Here is a 24,685-nt window from a genome sequence, read left to right on the forward strand (position 1 = left end):
AAGTGGAGCCAACGCGTAACTGCCGCTTCTCAAGCCCCCTACCCACTACCCAGCACGCGTTAAGCTGTTTTGCATCCTAAATCCTAAATCGCGTCTGCGAACCCGCGTTTTTGCTAGTCACTCCAAGTCGAATGCTGGGCAACCATCCAAACGGACCAATTCGTATCCACCACCTAAGGTACCTACCTACTTACCTGCTTTCTCACATCATCCTACATCACCTACGATACAATTGACGTGATTCTGGGCCGTCAGAAACTCCGTTGACGATATATTCAATAGTCACAACACTGGAGTTTCGGGCCAGAAATCATTTTTCATCTACAACAAGCAGACGCGCTAAATTGGTCCAGCGACACTGTCTAGCATTGGTAACTCAAAAAGCCTCTCATCGGCCGAAATCCGGTCCTGCCCACGTGAGAGTCGCTGGCACCGTTTTGGACGCGTCTATATCTTGCATATAGCACCCCGCACTCGAAAATGCATCTTCCACGGCCCCTGATATCGAAGCTATACCTGCACCTGCAGAAGACGCGCCACGCCCTCGCACCGCCCGTCCTGATCCTCGTCGCCCTCGAGCCCGACGCACTCTGCGCCTGCCGCATCCTCACCCGCCTCCTCAAGCATGACTACATACCCCACAAGATCCAGCCTGTGGCTGGCTACGCGGACCTGGAGCGAGTCGGCAGGGAGCTCGTCAGCCCTATGATGGAGACCCGCGGCGGCTCCGGAGGTGTTGTGGTCTGCCTGGGCGTCGGCGGCACCGTAGATCTGGGCGTCATGCTCGGTCTGGAGCCCGATGAAGAAGACACAGGCAGCAGTGGCACTGATTCCTATGGAGGCGTAGAGGTGTGGGTGATCGACTCTCACAGGCCGTGGAATCTGGGCAACGTTTTCGGAGGCCACCCGCTCGAGCCAGAGACTGCTGGTGGATCAAAGGCTTTCTCCTCTAGGGCGCCCCCCGGTGTTTCCAACGGCTGTATATCTCATGCTTATAAGCCGTCCAAGGGAGGAATTATAGTCTTTGACGACGGGGATATCGAAGAGAGCCTGGAGAAGGAGCGGGAAGCATACATGTCGTTGGTGGACATGCCGGACGTTGAAGACAATGGGGAGAACCTGGAAGGCAGCGACTCTGAAAGTGGATCCGATAATTATGATGATGATGATGATGATGATGATGATGCAGAAGAGACTCCCGTGCGGGCTGGCCAAAAGCGTAAATCTCTTGACGACTTTGACGATGACGAAAGTGGAGACGACAACAGGCCAGCACAAAGACGGAGGAGCAATACGGTGAGTAGTGTTCAAGTTACTTGTGCAGACAGTCTTGGTATCTTGTGCTTGGCTGCTAAACATCTCGGTACAATCTTTATAGGGGAGTCCCGTTCCAGAATCTCCACGACCACCAGAGAGACGCGGGTTGATATCACTACAAGACTCAGCCGTGTTCTCCTCAAGCGATCCCAGCCCGCCGTCGGGTGCGCAACCTCCTAAGGCCCCTTCTGCTCGGAAAATGCGCAGGCAATTACTGCGTCTACGTCGAGAAAAGGAAGGCACACTACGAAAATACTACCGTCTTGGCACGTCGTACTCGGAACCCATCTCCTCCATGATCTACTCCCTGGCTTCCGAGCTTGGTCGAGAGGACAACGACATGCTTTGGCTCACTATAGTCGGCGTTACATCCATGGAGCTGTATGGGCGATCGTCGGCCGGAGTCGCAGTTTCAGCCCGCAGCTCCGACAACAGGTTAAAGTCTGGTTGGATGGGGATGCGCGGTGCCAGCATACGACAGCTTCTGCGTGATGAGGTACGCCGCCTGAATCCACCAGAAGTATCTGGCAGCGGGCAGGGAAGGTTTACGGCGGAAGGCCAGGGTATCATTCCGACGACGGCGAGGAGTCCCGAGGATACCAGTATCCGTCTCTCGCCCGAGCCCAAATTCCTCCTCATCCGGCACTGGAGCCTCTATGACAGCATGCTGCACTCTCCCTATCTTTTCTCGCGGCTGAAGATGTGGAGCGAGACAGGACTGAAGCGGCTGCACAAGCTCTTTGCCAAGATGGGCGTCAGCCTCGTTCAGTGCAGGCAAAGCTACACGCACATGGACATGGTGCTGAAGCGCGAGCTCCGAGTGAAGCTGCTCAAGTATGCATCGCTGTACAACTTGGATGATATGGTGCCCACGATCGACACGGACGGCAGAGATAGGGGTGGCGCCAAGGATGGATGGGGCTTCGTGCGCAGCTGGGGTTGGCGTGCTACACTCAGCGCACAAGATGTCGGTGTCGTCATAGGGGCCCTTCTTGAGGTTGGGAAACATGCCGGTTCCTCGGATGATTCCGCTGGTAGGGATGGAGCATCCCAGTTGGAAGAGCCCGACGACAACCACCTGGAGATGCTGAGTGAAGAGTGGATCCCCCGCTTCTGGGAGGCATACGACGCGCTTGAGGAGTACGTTGTTCCCCACCATTTAATCCCTGATCACTTTGAGGATCTCTACTAACAGTCGTGTCCAATTGCAGTATCGAGGCTTTGAAGCAAGGGCTGCCCACTGCACAGTTTCTCCACCGTGCAATCTTCAACACAGGTACGACATTACTAAAGAAGAAGCAGATCAGGCATTTACGAGCGTTCCGCATGTGCATCGTCAAAGACGGACCAGACGTTTCCGTATTTAACCATCCTGGGGCGCTCACCAAGCTTGCTCTGTGGATCGGTGAGGCGCTGGCTGAGCAGGAGAAGGAGTCTACAGGGCGCCTGAGCAACAAAGGTCGCGGTACTCCACTTGTGGCAGCGTCGCTCGACGAGAAGCGCGGTGTTTATATTGTGGTGGGCACAGGTGGTGGAGGCGGCGGAGCGGACCTGCCTGCCGACAAGAAGAAGAAGGCCGAAGAGAAGAGGGCAAAGGCCAAGGCGCGAGAGGAAAGCCGCAAGGCCAAGGAGAGGATACGGGAGGAGAAACGCGCCGCCAAGAGGGCGGCTGGGGCGGACGACGAGGAGGAGACAGAGTCTGAGGGCTCTGAGGGCTCTGACGACGACGAAGATTCCAGCGAGGACGAAGATGATGGGCCCAAGGAAAGGGGACACGGCCTGAACCGTTTTGGCAATGCATTCCAGGACGTTGTGACAGAAACAAATGCTAGGATACGCATCGACAGCTTCGAACACTGTGTTGTTGAAGTCAAGAAAGAGGATCTTGGAGGGTTCCTGGAGAGCTTGAGCATGAAGGCTGTGGTGGGATGATTTGGCAATCAATTCACAGGCCAAGTTAATATGGGTATAATGACGGCAAGGGATGCAAAACGGGGGTTTTTGAGAGGGCATTTTTAGCTGGCTTCTTTGTGTTTCACAGCTTTGGCGTTCTTGGAGTACAGTAGCAAGTGCGTGCTTTTTCCCGGTCTAAGTGTCCCGAGTTGGTATAGCGCGATAATGGTGGTAACATTTAGTAAAAACGAGCATATGAATCTTGGAACGATTTTTGATGGTACAGAAATCAAAACCTGATGATGATTGGTGGCTGGAGAGTGTAACAAGGAAATCGACGGCCAAAGGTACGTATCGGTAAAGTCATGATCAAGGAATAAACGAATCGCTTGGTCAGAGGTACCCAAAAAGAAGCTTCGTAGCCCCGTTGGCCAAGGGATAGGCTGGGGCTTGGACATTTGCACGGGGTGCTCGCGCAAGTCGGAGGGAACTTTGTGCCTTTGCGAACAGATTCGGCCGCAGATTATTATTGGTCGTAGGCTCAGATAGGAGAATCGAATAGGACCGCATCGCGGCCGGTTTAAGCAGAGGCAGGTGGTAAGGTAAGGTAGGATTGCGTTGCCCACAGCCTCGGGAACCCCCAGCTCCACTGTTCATTCGCTCATTGTCCGCGCTGCTGCGCCTACCTAGAGTACCTCCTTTCCCCCCGACCAAGGCCAGCCAGGCCAGGCCCACTTCCACACTCTAAACACCCCTCCCTTTCCAGGAAACATACAAAGGCCATCCCAAAGTCAATGTTACCTCTCACATTTGCATCATCATCCTGCTGCCGACCTGACGTGGTAAGTAAGTATAGGGTCTTTTTTTCTCGTCTGGGTTTTCTTTTTTCCAAAACTCTCGGGGACAAAGACGCTCACAACTTGCCGCACTACCCGTACTCGAGCCGTTGAGTGGCCTGCAATTTGCCTGCCTTGTATGCGCAACCAAGCGGATAACATCTCCACTGACAACTAAGTAGCCCGCTGCCCGTGGCTAGGATCCTTGCGTCAACGTCTCGACTCCAGGTCGCAAACCCCTCACCTCAAATCAAACGGGACAACAGACGACTCCTAGACTAGCATTAGGACTAGAAGAACCCAGAGCACCCTGAAAGAGGGCAGCAACTATTTACAACTCTGTGAGCAGCTACATTTTTGGACACATTCAGCTCGGTCTCGTTCGGCGCCGCAATAAACGGCCCTCCATTTCCCGATCATTCCGACGGCGACTGCTCGAGGCATTACGAAACGCGATCGCCCTCCTAGACCACGACATTTAAGAGCATAAGCCAATACCGATCCAACATCCAACTATTTTTAAATACTTAATTTCCACCCTACTGCTCCGCTTCGGTTTTATTTCGAGATGGGGAAATCGTGAGTCCCTACTTTCAACCTTTCTCCCCCCCGGCCTACTCCCGCCGATCATCGACTAGGTGGCATGCCCGCGGCCTGTAATTGATGACGAGGCTACTATCGCCTGCGTCTACTGCCCACTGCTACAGATATCACGCCGTCGCTGCTGGTAACAGGCCTCTAGAAGGCGGTAGCAAGCTGTGAGGATGGTTTGCGTTTCTCTGGGCTGGGACAAGGACTCCCCGATGCAGGCCGTGTTTTCGCGCGGTAACAGAGCACCAGCCCTATCAATCGCCCCTCGGGTTGCCAGTACCGTCTTTCCACCACTCCTTCGTTGTCGAGACGCACACGCTGACCGAATGGACGGCTTCATAAAACTACAGACAGTCAAAGCTCTCGCAAGAGCAACTAGCCGAACTACAAAAGTCGACGCATTTCGACAAGAAGGAGTTACAGCAATGGTACAAGGGTGCGTTCGTTCCCGCTATACTGGCACACCACTCCCTCCCAGCCGCCATAAAGAAGGCCCCTCAAAGCTGCCCAGCCAGATTCCTCTATACTCTACGTCGCACAAGCATCATGACCCCGCCTAGTGCCTGAAGACAAGAGGACATCAGTCAGCCGGACCGATGTGACCGGAAAGACGTGGCTTGAAGCAGAGGCTGGCTCTGCTTTACTTCCCAGGGCAACCAGCGGCGTCCCGAGAATCCAAGATAAGGAATAGCTGACACGGGGACACACCCGACCTGGTCGAATTAGGCTTCCTCAAGGACTGCCCCTCAGGAACGCTCACAAAGGAGGAGTTTCAAAAGATCTACCGACAATTTTTTCCCTTTGGTGACCCGTCCTCATTTGCAGACTATGTCTTCAATGTCTTTGACAGCGACAAGTCGGGCACCATTGACTTCAAGGAGTTCATCGTAGCCCTGAGTGTAACCAGTCGCGGCAAGATGGAGGACAAGCTTGACTGGGCTTTCCAGCTCTACGACATTGACGGAGACGGCAAGATCAGCTACGACGAGATGCTCCAGATCGTCGAGGCGATCTACAAGATGGTGAGGAATTATCCGCGGCTTTAAAAGTTGTCATGCTCGGGCAATGCTGGGACGGTTTTTTTTTTTAGGCTCCGTCATTTTTTTTACTGACTGAAATATCCCTTTTTTCAACATAGGTCGGCTCTATGGTCAAGTTGCCCGAGGATGAGGATACACCCGAGAAGCGCGTACGAAAGATCTTTCGCATGATGGACAAGGACGAGAACGGTAGTCTCGACATGCAGGAATTCAAAGAGGGTAGCAAGAGGGACGAGACCATCGTGTCCGCCTTATCTTTGTACGACGGCTTGGTCTAAGTTGATGCGAACGAGTCCAGCCGCTCCTGGCATTCAGTCTACCCAAGACACAGAATCAGCGGGTCCTGCTTCATATCCAACTCGGCACGGCTTCTTTGATGACCGATCTACCTACAGAATTTGCCATTACTCGAACTGGTTCCTGCGTCACGAACTTTCACGAGTCACCAGGAAATCCCCCAGGATATACTTGATCGGCGCTGATCCATGAGAGCCCCCCTCCCCCTTTTCTCTTTTATTTTACTATTAAAAAATCGTGTTTCCAGTTTCACCTATGTGCTCCTCTCTTTTATCTTTTACTTTTTATTTTATTTTCTTGTGTCTATAATTTTATCCAAACTTCTTCTTTCTCGTGCCCTTCATTACGGTTTTATTACTGCCGCTTGAGGGGTGATGAAGAATCGGCAGTGATGTAGGAGTGTGAAGGCTAAGGGAAGGTCATGGAAATGAACAAGCAGGCCATGTTATTGTAGGCTCCAATAGCTAATACCTCTGATTATGGCTAACCCCACGGTGAGAGCCCGTTTTGATCGTATGTTTTCCGCGCCGTGCATGTGTCATTTTACAGTTGTCATAAAATTAATGTTCCTAAACCGTCACTCGGGTTCAGTCAGCATTCTTTAGAGCCACGGTCATGCGTAGGATTAATGTTGTTGGGCTTCCATGTCGTGTGAGGAGTAATTTGACTCGGTTCGCCGCGGCTTGCGAAGGCAAAGCCAGGGTATCCCTGATGAGTTGGGGGTAGGTCCAAGTACATAGTCAGAGGTGATTGACATGGCAGCCTTTCACCGACATATGACGTTGACATCTGCTTACGTCGGCACTGGGGCGGGGTATGCGTTCCAGGGATAGGCAATTCAATCCGTTGTGATGATCGCCGCTCCGAATGATTCTCATCAAGGCAGGACTTTTGTCTCGCAGGGCTACAAGTTGATGAAGAATAGTAGGTATCAATCATGCGAGTGTTGGTATTAGAAACGCCATATACCTTCCAAAAATACAATCCGAAAGAGAGAAGAAAATAAAAGCCAAAACTATGGAAAAACAGACAAACAAGGGACCATGCCGAGATCAGTCCAAAACCAACACAAAGCTGCAAGTTGCTTATGCGTACAACAAAAAGAGTCTTCCCTGGCTTCCGTCGGGCAAATTGAATACCCAAAGAGGCCTGGGCCGCTTTCTGTCCCGTCGTCTAATGATACGTGAAAACATTACTGGCCCAGTGAAGTACTTGGTCTCCCTTACTTCTTTATGCCATAAGCCTGGTCGACCTCCTTCTTGTACTTTTGGAGAATACCCTTGCGGTTAAGCTTTTGCGCAGCCGTGACGAGTCCCTAGGTTTCAAAAAGGGTTAGATACGTGGTCGTGTTCGGTTCAGTGAAATCGAGAGCGAAACTTACGTTTTGTGGTGTCCATTCCTCATCTGACAAGACAACGCCGTCAATGATCTCGATACCGGCCAGACCGCCCTGGCGACCCACATTCTGCATATCCTTAAGCACAGCAGCGTTGACTTTGCTGTCGTGAATGAGCTCCTCGAGGGTCTCACCCTTGGCACCAACAGAAGCTGCCAGCTTCTTCAGGGCAGGTTCGGCTGGCACGATCAGGGCAACAGGCTTGGCCTGTGAGTCGTCGGCATAACAGCAAATGTTGGCGACAACGGGTGCCGATCGGTAAATCGACTCGAGCTTCTCCAGTGCGATGTACTCGCCGTTGAGGGTCTTGATCAGGTTCTTCTTGCGGTCAATGAGCTTCAAGTGTCCCTGGCTGTCAAACTCGCCAATGTCGCCCGTCTTGAACCAACCGTCCTCAGTCATGGCCTCGGCCGTCTCCTTGTCGTTCTGGTAGTAACCAGACATGACTGTAGGACCACGCAGCCAGACCTCACCTTGAGGGTTGGGCTTGTTGGTGACGTGGTATCCGGCATCTGCAAAGTCGACCAGCTTGGCCTCGACGGATGCCGGCATTGAGCCAATCGTGTCGGTTGACCACTCCATGGGGTTCTGCAATGTGCCCATGGCAGTCGTCTCGGTAAGGCCGTAGCCGATAATCATTGGGCAGATGGCCATGGAGAGGAAGCGCTGCGTCTCCTTGGCCACCGGACCACCACCGTTCAAGCAGATCTTGAGCCTACCGCCAGTGGCCTCCTTGATCTTCTTGAAGACAACGGCATCAAGAATGCCGGAACCTGGCAGATTCATGCCCATGAGGTTGTTCTTCATGGACATTGCACCCCAGAAGAGGTTGCGCACAACCGGGCTGCCTGCGTTAACCTTGCCGATGATTCCCTTCTTCACGTTCTCCCACACGGCTGGAACACCGACGAGGACTGTGGGCTTGAACTCCTTAATGTCTCCGTTGCAGTTGCGCACCGAAGCGTCAGACAGAGTCTTGGGATTGCCGTAGCCCATTGTAGCACCCCAGAACATTGCAGAGTTCTCAAAAACAAACTCAAGAATGTGGGCAGCGGGCAGGTAGGTAAGGAGGCCATCGCCAGGGCCAATGTAGGGCTGAACGACAACGCTAACTCCAGCAACTACATGCAGTGGGACGGATTTGTGTCAGTCATCTCGGCTGTTGCCAAGGGTGTGATTTTCGCAAGGAGCAATGCGCGGGACGAACATAAGGGGTAAAAAGAAAGAAAGCAAAAACGCAGGTGGAAAGAAACATACCAGCAGCTACAACGTTGCTGTGCTTCAGTGGCACACCCTTGGGGGTTCCGGTGGAACCGGAAGTGTACATGATGCAGCAAAGATCATCGGCATTTGGCGGGACAGCATCGACCGGGTTCTCGTCGCCAAGCTTCTTCAGATCGTCAAAGCTTAAGACGGTAACATTGGGGTAGGTCTGGTTGAGCTTGTCAATGTGCTCCTGCTTGACCTTGTTCTGGGTGTTCCAGATGACGTGGGTAATGTCGGTCGCATCCTTCAGCACATTGCCGAGGGTGGGCAGCAGATGGGGGTCGAGGAAGATAGCCTTGGCCTTGGTGGCCACCATGGAATGCCTGAGCCCCTCCTCGCCGAGGGTGTCGTAAGCGGTCACAATGGCCATGGACTGCGAGCCGGCGGCGTGTGACATGGCGAGCCAGTTCTGGCTGGTGGCGGCGTAAATGTGGACGCGGTCCTCAGCGACAAGCCCGACCTTGCGCAGACCGGCACCCAACTGGACGACCAGGCGGTAGTATTCGTTGTAGGTGAGGTACTCGTAGCCGGAGAGCTCGAAGTAAGTCCACTGCTTGTCGACCTCGCGCTCCTGACCATCGACCATCTTCTTGATCTTCTTGGTCTCCTGGTGGGTGCGGACGAGCCGGCGGGAGCCGACGCACTTGGCATTGCCAAACTTCTCAACGCTGTACTTGACGAGCTCCCAGGTGGTGGAAACTTCAGGGGCGGGCCTGGTCCAGAGTTCGGTAGCGGCATCGGGGTGGCGGCGAGGAACCGTCTCGCCCGGTGCGGCCGTTGCGCCAGGCACCGGGACCGAGAACGGTCCCTTAGCCTGCATGCGCGGGATTAGGTTCTTTGAGTCAGGCATGATGTGTTCTGGATGCTTCTTGTGTAGGTGGGAGCTTCAGCGAAGCTACCTGGTGGTGAACTTGTGGTGATGCTGCAGAGACGGTGCCGAGCAGAATATTGCGCTCGCTGCTGCAACACCAGGCGAGATGCCGAAGCTTTGGGCTCGATTGGTATCGAGTGTAAATATGGAATCAAATGGTAGCAGTGGGGGTCCGGGCAGAGCTCCAGAAAGCTGAATCAAAGCTTGCCAGGTCTGAAGATCAATCAACCGTTAGTCCAAAGTTTGTTTGTATGACGCCAGCAAAGCTGCGGACACAACCATTGGCAGTTCGTATTGTTTGAGTTTGCAGGCCATGTGTGGACTGGGACTGGACTGTAGATACCTACTTACTTGTGGAGGACGAGGTTTGGTCGGTGTAGTAGGATGACAACAAAGTTAGAAGAGGAGAAAGCTGTGCGCCCTGATATGGGTGGAGGAGGGAGAGGTGCGAAGCAAAGGGCTTTTTCGGCGCGTGAAGGAAACCTTGAGCCGAGACGGAGGATGCTTGGCTGAACACTCTGTCTGCGTGAGGTAGTTGGAGCATGAGCAAGGGAGGCAAAGGCACTGACGGCATTATGAGGAGCGAAAAGAAAAAGACCCAATCCGACCAGAAGAATCAACAGGGGCAGCAAAGGTGGGGACCGGCCACTACGTCTTTCGCAGCCAAGACCCGCCAAGCCACGATTGCTATGCTTGACGCTCGTTGTCTTTGTACCAACATTAAATAATTGATTGATGCAAGCCTAGGTACCTACACCGTTCAACCAAGGTCACCCGCCGCCTAATTGAGCTGGGTAGCCCAGCCCAACCTAGACATTGATGCTATGCAGAGAAGAAATTACCAACTCAACGCTCTCGTTGTTCTTTTTTTGACAGCTATCACATTGAGTCTTTGACAGATGCGACTCGTGTACCGCTAGTAGACGATCTTTGCTGTACCGAGGTATAATAAAGTGCCTAGGTATATTAGGTAAAATTTTGTCCGGAAAAGACAAGTGATTTTTTATTTTTGCCTCCACTGAATTTATATTTTTTTTCTTTCCTTTTTTTCCTGATGCCATCCAAACCTTATAGGATATCGGATCATTACCAAAACTTACAGATCGATTTCCATACGACACGGAAAGCGACTGGAGGTAGGGATCCCTCTGTGACCGCAACCCCCCGCTTTTGGCATGGAGTGCGTGAGATGCCTACCTAGCAGTCTGGCAGGCAAATAGGCTACGGCGGCTGGGTAGGTTCCACTAGCCCTGAAGTCCAAATCTATCTGCATGTGGTTAGGTAGCTGTCTTGGCTCATACAGCTCCTGAGCTCCAAGTCTCTTGGGGTCCACATAACCAGCCCACAATTGAGATCGTTATCAGGCGCATTGCTACTCCGTAATGTAGAAGAAAGGCTAATATCAATTGACCCGTGAGGGGTAAAAGATAAAAAAAATAAAAAAAAAAAAGGAAATGTAAGGGAGAAGAAAAAAAGATACTAGGTGAATAGAAACCAGCCAATCGGAGTAATGTGGACCTACCAGTCTCTAGTTTCTTTTTGTATTTTTCTTCTACTGTAGATTTACCGTACTCGCTTTCACCTGGAGGGAGGGAGAGGGGGGGGGGGGTTCACAAGCAAATGTGACTCTGTGTGTGCAAGCCAGCCTTTCTTCCTTCGAGCTCACTCATTCACTAATTACCTCAGGGACCTATCAAATTACAACCCCGAGAACAAACAAAAAGGTACCAAGACCAAGCCAAGCCAAGCAAAAAGTTGGAACCACTGTGTCACCCGGGTTTCCTAGAGGGGTCTAGCATTATAGTCCCAAGCCTTTCCCAATAGCCATCTTTGGGGTAGCAATCTGGGGAATTTCTGGGCGAAGGCAACCAACCCATTAACCCCCGTCGTCAGGTGCAACGCGCGTGGTGTCAAATTCTGTCGGATCTCAGCCGTCCCCCCGACCACCTGCGTCTCTTGGAAGCGCCTTGGCTGGTGATATCGTCCGTCGTTCTCTTTGGTGTGGCGCAAGGTCTTGGGAGCAAAAAAAAAAAAAAAAAAAAAAAAAAAAAAAAAAAAAGAGGAAAGCGGGGGGTTTGCTGACGACTTACAAACAAGAACTTGCAAAAATCTGCGAGGTGCACATACGCACACATATGCACGAGCACACACCCGGCAATATGGATTCACTAAAAGCCCTCTTTACGAGCCAGCTGGGGCCCGACATGGAGGATCCCGAAGAGGGTGAGCTATGTCTTTTTGCGAAATTCAATTTCGAAGAAAAAAATAAAAAATAAAAAACAGGGTTCGATTTGCCAAGGTTAATCATCCCAACTAACAGACCAACCAGAAACCTTTATCCTATTCTCTCAGGACATCCCATCCCAGAACCTTGGCTTCATTGACCCCTCAGCCTCGACTATCGAGCTCACTGTCGCCGGCAGAGATCTGACCATCCACCAGTCGCCAGCCATTCTGTCGTCGACCAGGTCCGGTGGCACAACCGGTGCAGGTAAGAAAACTGGCATTATTGGGAAATCATCGCATCTTGATTTATGTTTTTTTTTCTCGCTTGTTTTTCTCACTCTCTTATTCTCCCCTCCTCTCTATGATATCAAAGACTCTACTTACCGTTTCCTCTTCCTTGGCCCGTCTTGCAGTAGTATGGAAGGTTACACCCCTTTTTGCCGAGTGGATCTCCACCCCGGACAACATCCTCGCCAGCGCCGGCGTTATCTCCCGGTCCTCCTCGGTCCTTGAGCTGGGTTGCGGCACCTCTGCCGTGGTAGGCCTCGTCCTCGCCCCGTCTGTGGCGTCCTTTACAATGACGGACCAGTCATACGTCGCACGGTTGGTCGGCCAGAACATGCAGGAAAACAATAATAGCAGCGTCAAGTCCAAGGCGTCCAAGGGTAGAAGGGCCAAGTCGGTCCCTCAGCAGCAGCAGCAGCAGCAGGCATTGCGCTTCATGCCGCTGGACTGGGAAACGGACCAAGTGACCACCTCGCTGATTGGATCTCCCCACGCCAAGAGCTTCGATCTCGTCATTGCCTGCGACTGCATCTACAACGAGTCTCTTATTGAACCTCTGGCACAAACCTGTGTTGACGCTTGCAGGCTGAGAGAGCTCGAGGCTGCACCTTCTAGTGACGGAGCCTCACTTCCAACCGTTTGTGTCGTTGCGCAACAGCTTCGGGATCCGGTCATTTTCGAGAGCTGGATAAGGCGCTTTCATCGTTCGTTTCAAGTCTGGCGAGTGCCCGATGCAAATTTACCCGAAGGCCTACGATCTACCTCTGGATTTGTTGTGCACGTTGGGTTCCTCAGGTAATAGAGACGGATCATTTTGTCCCATCCCTTGAAACTGGCGATGCGTCATGAGCACCCTAGGTCTTTTAATTACCAGGCGGTTTGTGTATTGGTCGTCTCATTGTAGAAAATCAAAACACTAAGATCTTTCTTGAAGAAGAAGAGCATTACAGTAAAGTCTGACGCAGAAAATTTCCCACACTGATATCGCAGTACAATAATCGCAAGCTCAACGAGAGTCCCTTTCGCAGGGTTATTTCATAAATCCCAACCGAATAATAGTTTTTCACCAGTTGAACCGATTAACGCCTTTCGTTTTCGACAACACTTCGTTTAGGAAGCCGTCACCACTCAAGCGGCTCCTTCTTCTCCTCGCCCCTGTTGGTGGTAGGCACGGGCACAGCCTTGGCTGCGAGCTTACCACCTTGACCCTTTCGCTTGAGGTAGCCAGTTCCGTCGAGCCAGGGAGTCTCCCTGGTCATCTTGGCCTCGAACTCGGCGATCTTGTCTTCCATCTGCATGGTCAAGCCGATATCATCGAGACCATTGACCAAGCAGTGCTTCCTAAACTCCTCCACCTCGAAAGTGCAGATCGTCTCGCCGGTTGCGTTCTTGATCAGCTGGTTTGGGAGGTCAACTTCGATTTCCTTGCCCGCCCTGGCTTCGGCGGCGATGGCCTCGATCTGAGCCTGGTCCTTGATAGGGATCGGCAGCATGCCGTTCTTGAAGGAGTTGTTGAAGAATATATCTGCGAACGACGGGGCAATGACGCTCCTGATGCCAAAATCGTTGAGAGCCCATGGCGCATGCTCACGAGAGCTCCCACATCCAAAGTTGGCACCCGTGCAAACCAGAATACTGGCTTTCCGGTACGGCTCCTTGTTGAGAACAAAGTCGCTCTTCTCAGTGCCGTCCTCATTGAACCTCATCTCATAGAACAGAGCATTTCCAAGGCCTGTCCTCTTGATTGTCTTGAGAAATTGTTTGGGAATGATGGCGTCGGTGTCAACATTAGCCTTCTCCAGCGGAGCCGCTATACCCTTGAGAATGGTGAACTTGGGAAGCCCTGCTGAAGTGCCAACACTGGCAGAGGTGTTGGTGTGAGGGCCGTTGTTGTCCTCAGGAATATCAGCAATGATATCTTTCTCATGCGCATCTTGGTTGATCCGCTCATCCACATGGGGCTTTGTCACTGTCGATTTCTGGTAAGCTGCAATGTGAGGGCTGGCCTTGTAATCGGTCAACTTTCTCACATCTGCAAGCTTACCGACGATACCAGCAGCAGCAGCCATGACTGGGGACATGAGATGAGTGCGGCCGCCTGCACCCTGGCGACCCTCGAAGTTGCGGTTGCTGGTACTGGCACAACGCTCCTGGGGAGCGAGAATATCTGGGTTCATGCCAAGGCACATACTGCAGCCAGCCTCGCGCCATTCAAAGCCGGCCTCCTCAAAAATCTTGTCCAGGCCTTCCTCCTCAGCTTGAGTCTTGACCAAGCCCGATCCCGGCACCACCATGGCGCTCTTAACATTGGGTGCTTTTTTCCGGCCCTTTACGACCGCGGCAGCAGCACGGAGATCCTCAATCCTGGAATTGGTGCAGGAGCCGATGAAGACTTTGTCGACCGGAATGTCCTCCATGGGAGTACCCGCCTTCAGTCCCATGTACTGCAGCATGCGTCGCCCGTCCGCCTTCTTCGCTTCGGTAGCAAACGTCTCAGGATCAGGAACAACGCCGGTGATCGGAACAACATCCTCGGGACTTGTGCCCCATGTCAAGGTTGGTACAATGTCTTTGGCGTCAATAAAGACATCAATATCGTATTTGGCACCTGGGTCGGACTGAAGGTTCTTCCAGTATTGGGTAGCCTTGTGCCACTCGGGCGAGTCGTACTTCGGAGCGAGCGGGCGGCCCTTGAGGTATTCGAAGGTGATCTCGTCAGGGGCTACCATGCCAGCCCTGGCACCTCCCTCGATGGACATGTTGCAGATTGACATGCGGGCCTCCATGCTGAGGCTGCGGATGACGGAACCACAGAACTCGATGACAGCCCCGGTGCCTCCAGCGGTACCAATGATACCGATTGCATGAAGCACGACATCCTTGGAGCTGACACCAGGAGCCAGCTCGCCGTCGACTTGTATCCTCATGTTCTTGCTCCTCTTGGTGATCAAGCACTGAGTGGCCAGCACGTGCTCAACCTCGCTGGTACCGATACCAAAGGCAAGGGCTCCAAAGGCGCCATGGGTAGACGTGTGACTGTCTCCACACACAACCGTTGTTCCGGGGAGCGTGAAGCCTTGCTCAGGGCCAATGACGTGCACAATACCCTGGCGCTTGTCGCTGAGGCCAAAATATGTGACGCCAAACTCCTTGACATTTTCCTCCAGAGTCACACATTGGGTCCTTGAGTCGTCCTCTTTGATGAAGCTGGCAATGTCCTTGAGAGCTTTCCGTGAAGTCGTGGGGACGTTCTAGCATGGGCGATGACAAAAAGAAGGGTTAGCTTTTGCAGCCGATATCGGAGTGGAGATTTTATACAGGTCTTCTTCACTTACATGGTCTGTGGTGGCCAAGGTGCAGTCGGGTCTCCGCACTTTACGGCCTGCATTCCTGAGGCCCTCGAATGCTTGCTAGTAGTCATTCAAACATGTTAGCGCCCGTTTCGTTGCGTTAATATAGTGGCTTGGTTTCGCGGCTTGCTTGTGGTCCGTGGGCTGGGTTTCTTACAGGTGATGTGACCTCATGTACAAGGTGGCGGTCTACAAAAGCAAAGAGACCTGGTCAGTTGACAAAAGCTGCTGCTTGGTGCCACTCCAAGCTGGGGCCTAGCCCCGATGGTCAGGCTACGAACCGATGTACAAGAGGACTGTGCCGTCGAGCTTCTCATCGACCACGTGTGCTTGCAGAACCTTGTCGTACAAGGTCTGCGGAGTGCTTTCTGCTCCAGGCATTTTTTTTGGAATCTGGAAAGGACTGAAAGTCGGTATCACGAATGATTGACACCACGCAAACAAAATAGGGTCAAGACAGATGTAGTTGGAGAAGAAGCCGGTAGGTCAATATGGTCGCCGGGTTTTGTTCGTGTAGGAAAGTGGCAGGATCACACAAAGCAATCAACAATAAAAAATGATTGAATTCAGACGAACGGGCGAAGATAGGTTAGGAGGGGAAGTTAGAAAGACGGTAGCTCTTTTTGTCTTGAAATGTTCTTTTTTGAACTTGCTGTCGTCGCAGATTCAAATGGCCGATAATCGGAGTGCCGGATTCTAGTTAGACCTCCGAACGCGGGGTATTCCTTTGAAACTGACGAGGTCGGATTGGCTGGTGCAGGGATTAGACTTTGACAGGCTTGTTGAGGTTTCCAGATTTTGCAGGTCATAGTGGAGTGCATGCCTGTGTGTACCTTCCTTCCCTGGCTTTGCAATCTTGATGCGTCGGTCGATAGTGCATAGCAGGTACTCCAGAGCAGTAGTGATACCTTGTTGCTGGCAACCTTGGGCATAGTTCGTCGGCCAAGAGGCTTCACAGGTACGTGATAGACTTTCTCTAGACGTCTCGGGTATGACATAGCCTTCTCCGGGTAGACATGTGACCGATATTTAATTCGGAAGTGGCGGCAGTTGTGCGTCTTTCTATTGGGGCCTCTGACTTGAGTTTATCGTTTCTTCCGGATAGGCTTTAATGAATTACATAGGAAAACGTACGTGTCGTTTGAAACGGCCGTTACTTTTCCGGCATTATTAATACGCAAACCAACCTGCAATCGGAGCACTTCTGGTAGTTGATCCAGCAAGATTTTTATCTTCTCTCCTTGCTATACTTGCAGCTGTTTCAGGCTCAATAGCAGATACAGATCATACAGATATCTAGGTACCTACCTACCTACATATGCCTATCCTAATACCACACACACCCTTCACCTCAGGCCCCACTATCTGATCGGCGTACATAACGGTAGTAGATTCCAGAGCCTCATAAGATTTTGGCTCCACGATTCCGATCTACATCCGATTATTTGAATTTTAGGTACAGATATCTGCTGGCAAGTCTGGGTTTTACGGTCTGATGACGTGCAGTAGAGGGGATCGTATACTTGGTACGTCTTTACCACGGTAGTTACATACATGACTGCCGGTGTTCAGTCGGGGACTGTCGTTGCAACGCAACCCTCACAACTCGCAATATAGATCAAATCTTATCTCATGCACCGTGTGTCTTTTTATGCGCAAAGCATATCAATCCTTCCTTCTACGTTGATGTTAGCGATTCGCCTTGGCCTCGAATGATTTGATCAACGACTGCCGATATCGGAGGTCCCAGAATATAGCCCCACTCTGCTGTCATGTTCTCCATGCCATTGCTAAAGAAAGGGGGTTTACAGTATCCACAAGGTACCTCAGGGGGCTAAGGCGCTTCTTTCAAGTCCATGGGAAGTTGCTTTAATTAGGTAATTATATCGATTCTCAATAACGATGTTTCCAGATAGCCCGGCCCGACCCAAGCAATAATTTCAGAATCCAAACAATACACCAATCCCTCCTCCGACTACACGCATAATATATGCCGTAAACACGACTGCCCTAGCTGTCTAGACACTGGCCAGCACGGCTACAAACACGGCGTTCGCTGCCAACACCAAGGATATTATATCACCTACTATGGGTCGTCCCTTGGCAAGTCGCTCACGCATCGCCGAATTCTCCGTGAAGACAGGCGCAGCGGCATCCCAATATCTCTTGAGCACAATCCAAGCAAACAAGAGACCTGCCATGCTCCATCCAGCCATGATCAGTCGTAATCGAGCCGAGAACCCTTGAAACTCCTCTGCCGGCTCACCTTGCACCGGCATCTTAGGCTTTCCGCTGGAGTGAGTGTCGACCTCGTTTCCTCCGGAGGGACTTTTTTTCTTGGCCTCCGTCTGAAGTACTTTCTTGGGCTTGCTCTCCGGGTCTACTATTCCCGCCTTTTCGGCGCTCAATGCTGCCGCCGCCAATAGGCGCTGATGATCCAGTAGCTTCTTTGCCGGTGATATGCCCCATAGGATTCTGGCTGCCTCCGACCTGGCCGATGTTGAAAATGCTCGCGGGGAGGTGGATGTGAACGTGGATCTCGTTTTGGCCCGAGGAGGCGGTGGTTTGCGCTTCACAAGTGCCTCTGTTTTCTCTCTTGTGCACTGCAGCTTGCTCACTGTTGACGGTGTGCTGCGGCTCAACCACGCGGTAGAAGTGGATGCGATCGCTGGTATCGCGGGATGGTGGTCTTGCAAGCTCGGCGATCTTTTCATTGACCGACTGGGCAGGGAACCTGCCTCCAAACTGTTCTTGGGACCAGCTGCTCGCCGGCTGTATAGTAGTGTGTGCGACTTCGGCTCCGACTCTGGACATAAATGCACTCGCAGGGTTCGGCCCAGGGCTCCCTGACGGCTCGTAGCCTTCAAAGGCAGGCGGTGGGCTTGGTCGAACCCATTGCCAGTAGTGGTGGTGGTGAGTGTGCATGCAGCCTGGCGGGGCACTGGGGCTGATGCTTTCGGGCTCTTGGTTTTGCAAATTTGTGTCGACTCTATACTCTGCCTCTTTTCTTGTAGGCGGGTGTGTACGTTCTCCTGTGGCAAATATTCCTGTGCCGAGAGACGGTCTTCGGCGACGTTGACCTTGTGACTGCCACTCTGCTGAGGCTTCTTCTCCATCTGGGTACGTGGCGTCCGCAAACCGGACCCTGCTTTGTTTTCTTGCTGTGGGTGGCGTGTCGACGGTGGTTGCAGTAACGACCGGTTCGATTCTTGGTCGAGTTGCTTGTTGAGAATTATCTGATGCACCTCGGGGACCTCCCTGTTCGTTAGCGATAAGGCCGCGGTGTCCGGGCTGTCCTGTCCCCTTCTCTGAGGTTGCCGACTGTCTAAAAAAGACCTGTCCTGGTTGATACTTTTCTTGGTTTGATTTTCAACTGGACTTGCAGTGACCCTCGAGCGAGTCGTCGTTTCAAGGGATTGTTGGTGCTGCGTAGGGGCCCTACCTGGTTGATCATCGGTTACTTTTACGTTGCCGTACTGACTGGCCGTATCTTCGTCCTCAGCGGTAGTAACAAGAGGCACAGCCTCATGATGATTTACCCGTGTGATCTTGTCAATTTCGCGACTTTCATGATCCTCGCCAAGCTCCTTCACAAATTTGATGACGTCTGGTTGACCAGGAACATAAGATGGCATCCTTGGCGAGGCAGGTTTGTGTATTGTAGTAGCGCTGCTACTGTCAGTGGATGTGTTGGTAGATGCCGACTGTCCGTGTTGCCCGGGGTTTTCGATCATAGATTCCATCACAAGAGTGCCTTGAAGTCGAGGAACTTTCACTGGAAGAGTGTTAGAGCCTCCGACACACCATTTGGCAATGGTCAGTTGGATAGCTCACCGGGCAATCCATCTTTGCTTCCACCACCATGCCGATGTCTCGCACGAAAGCTCATATGATGGCTCTCATCCCGTGTGATGCTTTCTGTTGATGACAATGAGTCGAACAGCCCTGTCTCTGGGTTGAATCCCTGCGCTCTAAGGTTGTCAATGTTGATATGTAGCAGCCTAGGAGATATCTGCTTTCTGATCCTCTGTGGAGAAGAGGATGCAACAATCGCTTGGCCCAGATGTTGATGGGATCCTCTCGGTATATACTCGTTTGCTAACGGCGATGGAACGGGAGATGATCTTATCACCATGTCCCCTTTCCGGACCGGACGTAGGGCTGGATGCAGTTGGTCCCGGCCCTTTTCAGTATTGGCCCCAAGCCTAGGTGACGAATGCCGAGCATGTGCATCTGAGGACATTTCTTGTGGGCTGTTCGGTATAGGTTCAGGTATCACCAGTGTAAGGTCATCGGGATTTAATTCTTCATCGTGAGATCCGTTTGCTGGTGGTGTTTCGACGATGAAGGACCCACGCTCGGCAAGCCGTCGAATCGTACCGCCCCTTTCGGGACGATTCCCGGGCCTCAAGCTATGAACGAATTCGGCAATTGATGACGTTCGCCTCTGATTATCAGTCATTTCTGATTACCGCTTATGTAAAGTCGGTTGTCTCTCCGATGCATGAGTGGCTGCCATTGGCCTGTGACGACCACAATCCTGCTGGAATCCGATGTCACAGAATCAAAAACAAATCGCTGACAACTAATGCAAGCCAGTCAACTTCGAGCACAAAACAATTGATACCGGGCGGGCAGCCACAACGGTACATGGTTAAAGAGCCGCGAAGGTCCTTGGTGACAACAGTAGGACATCGCCCGGGTCGGGCAGTGGTGAAAAGTTTCCAGTAGGTATGTCACCTCTATCAGATCTTGAGGTTTGGGAAGGCACTTCACATACCTCATGCCTACCATTTGAAGATAGAAGGAATTGTTCATAACATGTGCTTGTTGCGTGGAACCTGCCTTAGCTATAGGTACCGCCACGGTACCTAAGGTATCTGTCTAAACGACAGTTAGAGACATGAAAGAAGGTCCAGAGGAAATGAGACAGTGTACTGCTACGCCAACATAAGAAAAGTTGAGCATCCATGGTGTGAATAAATGCAAGACACCCGCCACTTGGGCAAAACGGTTGTCAAATGAAATTATTATTGGGCCACAAGTGGCTGTATACCCAAGCCAATATGATATGCTAATCTCGAATCGTACACTTCCGGCAAATAATAGCTACCACCTGGAAGGATATCTTTCCATATTGAAGCGTCTGGCGCGATCCTTGGCGAAAGGATTCGACCCTCGTACTGGGGTGAAACCAGTGTGTTGTTGCTGTTCCGGCGCATCGGCCGTCTCCGTAAGCTTCAAGGGTGTTTCTCTTCGCTGCATACGATCTGCAGCTTCCCGCTGCTCCATTGCCGCCATCTCGCGGGAGTTGCGGGGAGAGGCGTAACCTGCGGCGTTGTTGATCTCGTTCAGGCTTGTGGCCTTTTTGAGAGGAGAGTTGCCGTGGGTAAAAACTCCCAGACTGCCGCCAAAGTTGGTTCCCGTGCTGACAGCTTGCTGGTTTGCTGCTGTGGACGTCGAGGTGGAAGATACAGGAGTGCTAGCCAAAGCTGGCATGCTCTGGCGAGTTTGCCGTGCGGATGGCTGCTGCGCAAGCCCGAATGTATCCGAGTATCTGTTGCGAGATGCCGGTGTGACCAAGCGTGAGCTCATGGAAACGGCCGGTGCCTTTGGCTTGGCGACACTGTCCGGGTCAATATGCTTCATGTAGTTGGGGTTAGGGTGGGTCTGGAATCCACGTCGGATTAGAGTAGTCGCAACACCGGTCTCGACCAAATCCTCATCTCCCTCTGCTGCTGTCTGAATCCCCACATCTCGCACCAAGGGATGCAGGCGCGGGTGTACGTATTTGGTGTCGTACTCACGCATCACTTCGCGTTGAACGAGAGCCGCGTCCTTCTGCCTCTGGTCATTCATGACCTGTAGCATCTGGAGCATGAGAGACAGTATGACCTGCATGACGAGAGACTTGAACACCGTCACGCTCGGCCTGTTCTCCATTGGATCCAGTGGCAGGGCAAACATGTACACAAGCACATGGATCGGGCTAAAGTAGATGATTCCCTGGAGGCAGGCTGGTATTGGGTCCCAGACAGCGATTTCCCACACGTCCCGCGTCTTATCCGGGTGTGCTCGAGACTCGGCTGAATCCGAACCCAGGGCACCGGCCAGGAGCCGCATGGGGGATGAAGACATTGGCGAGGACTGAACTTGGACTCGGTGGGCTGAAGGGGTTCCGGGCTTTTGCTCGAGATTGGCTTCGAAGAGGCGGTAGTGGCGTTTCTGGTACGTTAGGCTCAATGCGTTGATGATCGAACCCAGTGCAAGAACCCAGACAACTTGTTTAGCCTGGACGAACAAGGTAAGTTAGAATATCGTGCCAGGTTGGTCGCAGAATATACTTGACGGGACGAAATTTCGGCTTCGACGTACAAAAAGAGTAGCCCAATTGAACCGCGGTTCTGAGAAGACATCGTCACCCGTAATCGTTGCCCCGTAGTTGGCACGCGCAATCAGAAAAACGACGTTTGCGCCAACCGCAATCTTGGTGCCAACAGATGCGGCATCCAGGTCTCTTGTTTTGATCTCCTCTGACGCCCAGAGAAGGAAATCTGAAGGATTAAGCCAGCCCGAGATGCGCTCCGAAAGAGGTCGCCGGCGGACGAGCCGTTGCCTTGGTGGCATGGTTCAAAGATGCTGAAGAAGACACTCGTTGAGAAGTCAAGATGCTGGTTTGGCCAGTTCTTGGCGATTCTTGAACAAAAGTATCAGTACAGCCCATTTGTGGGAGCGTCTTCACTAGTTCGAGGCGATCTGTGAGAAGAATCACAAAATTTTGTCGTGGCCCGCCTGCAGTGGAAAATAAAGAAGTGAAATGATTTAATTTCTTTGTTTGTATCTGAATGCGTTGTTGTTAGGGAGCCAGCGGCTTGCCATCAAAACATCCTGGACAGGGATGGTGGCCGCCTAATCCTGGCTTGTGCAGTTCTCCACCGAGAGCGGGGTGACCACCTACGACCTAGCGCCGCCCGCGAGTCGACAGTCGCAATTGAACGTCGGCTCCGACCTCCAGGGAAGCTCTGATCTGAGGTCACCACAAGCTTCCGTGCTCTTCCGCTACAAGTTGACGGAACGCGGCCGTCGCACACCAAAAATCTCCCCGCCGACTTTTCTAGACTGGAGACACCCAAATCATATCACTCACTCAATCAGGTTAGGAGCGTCACTTCGCTGTCAGCCTCCTGAACGGTCGCCAACTACAGCTACATTGCAGATTCCTTGCCGAGTTTGTTCCGAATCTTGGAAACCACGCATTAAAGCCTGGAGTCGTCACCCGGCTTCAACGCTCTCAAACAGGCAAGATGTCGAACAACGCGATGGCCGCGGACTCCAAGGACAGGCAGTTCCTTGCGGTTATCGGCGACGAGGTATTTAGCAGCCGGTGGCATAAAACGTTCAAGCCTTGACGCCTTGACTGACCCCCTTTTCTCCAGGACTCCGTTACAGGCCTCCTTCTTGCCGGCATTGGCGTAAGTAGACCAGCTCGTACATTTCTTTTTCTAAACTCAATCTCGGACCTTTGATGCTAATCTGATACTGTAATTTGTAGCATGTAACGCCAGCACCGGACTCGCAAAAGAATTTCCTTGTGGTGGATAACAAGACCGACACCGCGGCGATCGAGTCTGCGTTTCAGAAATTTACGACTGAGCGCAAAGATATCGGCATCGTGCTAATTAACCAGCATGTGAGTGAACCCAATACATCATACAGAATCCGTGGCTAGCCAATTCTGACATTGGCACAGATCGCGGACAGGATACGTCACATAGTCGATACCTACACCGCCGCCTTTCCTGCAGTTTTGGAGATCCCGAGCAAAGATCACCCCTACGACCCTGAGAAGGATAGTGTGCTTAGGCGAGTTCGCCGCTTGTTTGGAGAATAGACTTGTACTGCAACTGGTCCAGATGGAGACTCGGTTTTGTTTCAATTTGATAGAAATGAATACCGTCAAGCAACGTTACGAAACAACAAATCTCAGGCAATTTTGACTAACAAAAGGGCATCGTCCAGCTTGTGGTGATTACTTTAGAAAAAACAAAGTACAGAACGCCATGTTGGTCGTATCTGGTATGACAGGACTACTCCCGTATGCAGTGTCGCGCGTGCTAAAAAAAAAAAAAAAAAAAAAAAAAAAAAAACTTGCAAAAACGAACAAAACTATGATCATGCGTAGGAAATGTAAAACGGCAATTGACAATCTTCCTCATGCAAGATGGGGCCGACGACTCCAACCCGGGGACACCTCATCCGTCATTATGTACACCCGATGGATCATTCCTCTTCCTTTGATCGCCGCAACTACAAGTCACCCCATGGAGTGGCAATGCTATTCCTCTCAAATCTGACTTCAGCCGTCAGGCATGAGATCTTCTTGTTGTCCTTGGTGTAGACATCGGCGAAAACGGTGTATTTTCCCTGAAGGTAGATTACGGATCAGCCAAACGAGGTCAACTCAATTGAGACCATGGGATTGGGATACAGAAACTCACAGGAGGAATCTCATTGGGCAGATCCACCGACTTGACAATGTCAAGCTTGCCCTCATCGATGGGGCATTCGAGATCAACATTCTTGATCTGCTCGCAGAGGTCGGCCTTGGTGTTGATAAGGCGAATCAGACCGTATTTGACAGAGAGGTTGATGTAAGCGCCCTCCTCAATTTTCTGGGTGACATCGCCGCTGGCCTTGATAACAAGACTCTCGCCGCTGTGTCAAAGCCAAGTGTCAATAGTTGGAGCCAGCAAACAATTCAATAGGGTCATGTGGCGGTGTACGTACGCCTTGGGTGGGTTGGGCGAAAGGTCGACCTTGGTGATCTTGAGGATGTCATCCTTGTGGTCGCCATCGCAGAGCTTGAGAGGCGACTCGCCGGGGATTTTGTGGTCATCGTCGAGAGCGACCGGCACCTGGTCCCGCCCCTGCAGACGCGCCGATGAGAAGCCGACCGAGAGCAGGGCGAGAAAGGCCGTAGAAAACCTCATCGTGAGGCGCGAGGGGTGGATTCTTTGCGTCGGTTAATTAGGTCTGTCTCGTAGGTTTGTCCGAAGCTATTCTGACAGGGTGCAATGGCTGCGATGTTGAGAGGTGAGGTGTAAACAGGAGAACTGATTGATGTTGCTGAGATGAGGACGGTCGATGTTTGGAGTGGCGCTAACAGTGCGGAGGTCAGGTGGAATGGAGTAGGCATCCAAACGTCATGGCATGCTGCGGGGGCAGGGGCGCTCGACCGCGTCCATCTATCTACCTGGTCTAGTAGTAACGCCCCTACTCCATCCAACTGAATCGAGCTTGCCATGGCTACATCCTTA

At 52.1% G+C, this 24,685-nt stretch overlaps 10 protein-coding genes across 10 annotated transcripts; 4 read left to right on the forward strand and 6 right to left on the reverse strand.

Moving 5' to 3' along the window:
- The first annotated feature begins 126 nt into the window (after positions 1 to 126).
- Positions 127 to 3,496, forward strand: MGG_01549 (DNA replication initiation factor Cdc45). The gene is made up of 3 exons (XM_003714475.1): positions 127 to 1,296; positions 1,379 to 2,457; positions 2,529 to 3,496. The coding sequence occupies exons 1-3, from the start codon at positions 481 to 483 to the stop codon at positions 3,247 to 3,249; spliced, it is 2,616 nt and encodes an 871-aa protein (XP_003714523.1). The 5' UTR covers positions 127 to 480; the 3' UTR covers positions 3,250 to 3,496.
- Positions 3,497 to 3,933: 437 nt separating this feature from the next.
- MGG_01550 (calcium-binding protein NCS-1) lies at positions 3,934 to 6,490 on the forward strand. The gene is made up of 5 exons (XM_003714476.1): positions 3,934 to 4,052; positions 4,229 to 4,625; positions 4,988 to 5,073; positions 5,364 to 5,659; positions 5,776 to 6,490. Exons 2-5 carry the CDS (start codon positions 4,615 to 4,617, stop codon positions 5,953 to 5,955), a joined length of 573 nt encoding a protein of 190 aa, XP_003714524.1. The 5' UTR covers positions 3,934 to 4,052; positions 4,229 to 4,614; the 3' UTR covers positions 5,956 to 6,490.
- A 362-nt stretch (positions 6,491 to 6,852) lies between these two features.
- Positions 6,853 to 10,079, reverse strand: MGG_01551 (long-chain-fatty-acid-CoA ligase 1). The gene is made up of 4 exons (XM_003714477.1): positions 9,859 to 10,079; positions 8,628 to 9,720; positions 7,356 to 8,491; positions 6,853 to 7,289 (listed from the first exon to the last, which is right to left on the reverse strand). The coding sequence occupies exons 2-4, from the start codon at positions 9,484 to 9,486 to the stop codon at positions 7,197 to 7,199; spliced, it is 2,088 nt and encodes a 695-aa protein (XP_003714525.1). The 5' UTR covers positions 9,487 to 9,720; positions 9,859 to 10,079; the 3' UTR covers positions 6,853 to 7,196.
- Positions 10,080 to 11,190: 1,111 nt separating this feature from the next.
- Positions 11,191 to 13,231, forward strand: MGG_01552 (uncharacterized protein). Its single transcript, XM_003714478.1, has 3 exons — positions 11,191 to 11,730; positions 11,837 to 11,998; positions 12,147 to 13,231. Exons 1-3 carry the CDS (start codon positions 11,643 to 11,645, stop codon positions 12,815 to 12,817), a joined length of 921 nt encoding a protein of 306 aa, XP_003714526.1. The 5' UTR covers positions 11,191 to 11,642; the 3' UTR covers positions 12,818 to 13,231.
- MGG_01553 (3-isopropylmalate dehydratase) lies at positions 12,858 to 16,061 on the reverse strand. The gene is made up of 4 exons (XM_003714479.1): positions 15,650 to 16,061; positions 15,526 to 15,557; positions 15,354 to 15,428; positions 12,858 to 15,269 (listed from the first exon to the last, which is right to left on the reverse strand). Exons 1-4 carry the CDS (start codon positions 15,747 to 15,749, stop codon positions 13,140 to 13,142), a joined length of 2,337 nt encoding a protein of 778 aa, XP_003714527.1. The 5' UTR covers positions 15,750 to 16,061; the 3' UTR covers positions 12,858 to 13,139.
- A 3-nt stretch (positions 16,062 to 16,064) lies between these two features.
- On the reverse strand, positions 16,065 to 16,924 carry MGG_15730 (uncharacterized protein; the record flags this gene model as incomplete). Its single annotated transcript, XM_003714480.1, has 4 exons — positions 16,065 to 16,318; positions 16,556 to 16,624; positions 16,685 to 16,799; positions 16,892 to 16,924. 4 exons carry the CDS (start codon positions 16,922 to 16,924, stop codon positions 16,065 to 16,067), a joined length of 471 nt encoding a protein of 156 aa, XP_003714528.1.
- A 462-nt stretch (positions 16,925 to 17,386) lies between these two features.
- Positions 17,387 to 19,003, reverse strand: MGG_14794 (uncharacterized protein; the record flags this gene model as incomplete). Its single annotated transcript, XM_003714481.1, has 1 exon — positions 17,387 to 19,003. The coding sequence occupies one exon, from the start codon at positions 19,001 to 19,003 to the stop codon at positions 17,387 to 17,389; it is 1,617 nt and encodes a 538-aa protein (XP_003714529.1).
- A 1,269-nt stretch (positions 19,004 to 20,272) lies between these two features.
- Positions 20,273 to 22,224, reverse strand: MGG_14795 (uncharacterized protein). The gene is made up of 2 exons (XM_003714482.1): positions 21,744 to 22,224; positions 20,273 to 21,659 (listed from the first exon to the last, which is right to left on the reverse strand). The coding sequence occupies exons 1-2, from the start codon at positions 21,993 to 21,995 to the stop codon at positions 20,478 to 20,480; spliced, it is 1,434 nt and encodes a 477-aa protein (XP_003714530.1). The 5' UTR covers positions 21,996 to 22,224; the 3' UTR covers positions 20,273 to 20,477.
- A 150-nt stretch (positions 22,225 to 22,374) lies between these two features.
- Positions 22,375 to 23,482, forward strand: MGG_01556 (V-type proton ATPase subunit F). Its single transcript, XM_003714483.1, has 4 exons — positions 22,375 to 22,738; positions 22,805 to 22,840; positions 22,921 to 23,058; positions 23,119 to 23,482. Exons 1-4 carry the CDS (start codon positions 22,673 to 22,675, stop codon positions 23,257 to 23,259), a joined length of 381 nt encoding a protein of 126 aa, XP_003714531.1. The 5' UTR covers positions 22,375 to 22,672; the 3' UTR covers positions 23,260 to 23,482.
- Positions 23,223 to 24,553, reverse strand: MGG_01557 (phosphatidylglycerol/phosphatidylinositol transfer protein). The gene is made up of 3 exons (XM_003714484.1): positions 24,156 to 24,553; positions 23,867 to 24,083; positions 23,223 to 23,792 (listed from the first exon to the last, which is right to left on the reverse strand). The coding sequence occupies exons 1-3, from the start codon at positions 24,356 to 24,358 to the stop codon at positions 23,676 to 23,678; spliced, it is 537 nt and encodes a 178-aa protein (XP_003714532.1). The 5' UTR covers positions 24,359 to 24,553; the 3' UTR covers positions 23,223 to 23,675.
- Positions 24,554 to 24,685: the final 132 nt, after the last annotated feature.

Source organism: Pyricularia oryzae, chromosome 2, assembly GCF_000002495.2.
Source record: "Pyricularia oryzae 70-15 chromosome 2, whole genome shotgun sequence".
In the NCBI taxonomy this organism is placed as follows: domain Eukaryota; kingdom Fungi; phylum Ascomycota; class Sordariomycetes; order Magnaporthales; family Pyriculariaceae; genus Pyricularia; species Pyricularia oryzae.

Bases quoted from the DNA above. Each gene is read 5' to 3' on its own strand.
- MGG_01549 (XM_003714475.1), top strand. From the start codon at position 481: ATGCATCTTCCACGGCCCCTGATATCGAAGCTATACCTGCACCTGCAG. The intron at 1,297-1,378 runs GTGAGTAGTGTT...CAATCTTTATAG, and splicing joins AAAGACGGAGGAGCAATACG to GGGAGTCCCGTTCCAGAATC. The intron at 2,458-2,528 runs GTACGTTGTTCC...GTCCAATTGCAG, and splicing joins GCATACGACGCGCTTGAGGA to TATCGAGGCTTTGAAGCAAG.
- MGG_01550 (XM_003714476.1), top strand. The intron at 5,074-5,363 runs GTGCGTTCGTTC...TGGTCGAATTAG, and splicing joins GTTACAGCAATGGTACAAGG to GCTTCCTCAAGGACTGCCCC. The intron at 5,660-5,775 runs GTGAGGAATTAT...TTTTCAACATAG, and splicing joins TCGAGGCGATCTACAAGATG to GTCGGCTCTATGGTCAAGTT.
- MGG_01551 (XM_003714477.1), bottom strand. From the start codon at position 9,486: ATGCCTGACTCAAAGAACCTAATCCCGCGCATGCAGGCTAAGGGACCG. The intron at 8,492-8,627 runs GTATGTTTCTTT...CACTGCATGTAG, and splicing joins CAGCAACGTTGTAGCTGCTG to TTGCTGGAGTTAGCGTTGTC. The intron at 7,290-7,355 runs GTAAGTTTCGCT...TTTGAAACCTAG, and splicing joins AGGAATGGACACCACAAAAC to GGACTCGTCACGGCTGCGCA.
- MGG_01552 (XM_003714478.1), top strand. From the start codon at position 11,643: ATGCACGAGCACACACCCGGCAATATGGATTCACTAAAAGCCCTCTTT. The intron at 11,731-11,836 runs GTGAGCTATGTC...CAGACCAACCAG, and splicing joins CATGGAGGATCCCGAAGAGG to AAACCTTTATCCTATTCTCT. The intron at 11,999-12,146 runs GTAAGAAAACTG...CCCGTCTTGCAG, and splicing joins CGGTGGCACAACCGGTGCAG to TAGTATGGAAGGTTACACCC.
- MGG_01553 (XM_003714479.1), bottom strand. From the start codon at position 15,749: ATGCCTGGAGCAGAAAGCACTCCGCAGACCTTGTACGACAAGGTTCTG. The intron at 15,558-15,649 runs GTTCGTAGCCTG...TTGCTTTTGTAG, and splicing joins CACAGTCCTCTTGTACATCG to ACCGCCACCTTGTACATGAG. The intron at 15,270-15,353 runs GTAAGTGAAGAA...CGCCCATGCTAG, and splicing joins CCTTGGCCACCACAGACCAT to AACGTCCCCACGACTTCACG.
- MGG_14795 (XM_003714482.1), bottom strand. From the start codon at position 21,995: ATGCCACCAAGGCAACGGCTCGTCCGCCGGCGACCTCTTTCGGAGCGC. The intron at 21,660-21,743 runs GTACGTCGAAGC...TTGTTCGTCCAG, and splicing joins TCAATTGGGCTACTCTTTTT to GCTAAACAAGTTGTCTGGGT.
- MGG_01556 (XM_003714483.1), top strand. From the start codon at position 22,673: ATGTCGAACAACGCGATGGCCGCGGACTCCAAGGACAGGCAGTTCCTT. The intron at 22,739-22,804 runs GTATTTAGCAGC...CCTTTTCTCCAG, and splicing joins TTGCGGTTATCGGCGACGAG to GACTCCGTTACAGGCCTCCT. The intron at 23,059-23,118 runs GTGAGTGAACCC...ACATTGGCACAG, and splicing joins TCGTGCTAATTAACCAGCAT to ATCGCGGACAGGATACGTCA.
- MGG_01557 (XM_003714484.1), bottom strand. From the start codon at position 24,358: ATGAGGTTTTCTACGGCCTTTCTCGCCCTGCTCTCGGTCGGCTTCTCA. The intron at 24,084-24,155 runs GTACGTACACCG...GCTTTGACACAG, and splicing joins TCGCCCAACCCACCCAAGGC to CGGCGAGAGTCTTGTTATCA. The intron at 23,793-23,866 runs GTGAGTTTCTGT...ATCTACCTTCAG, and splicing joins TGCCCAATGAGATTCCTCCT to GGAAAATACACCGTTTTCGC.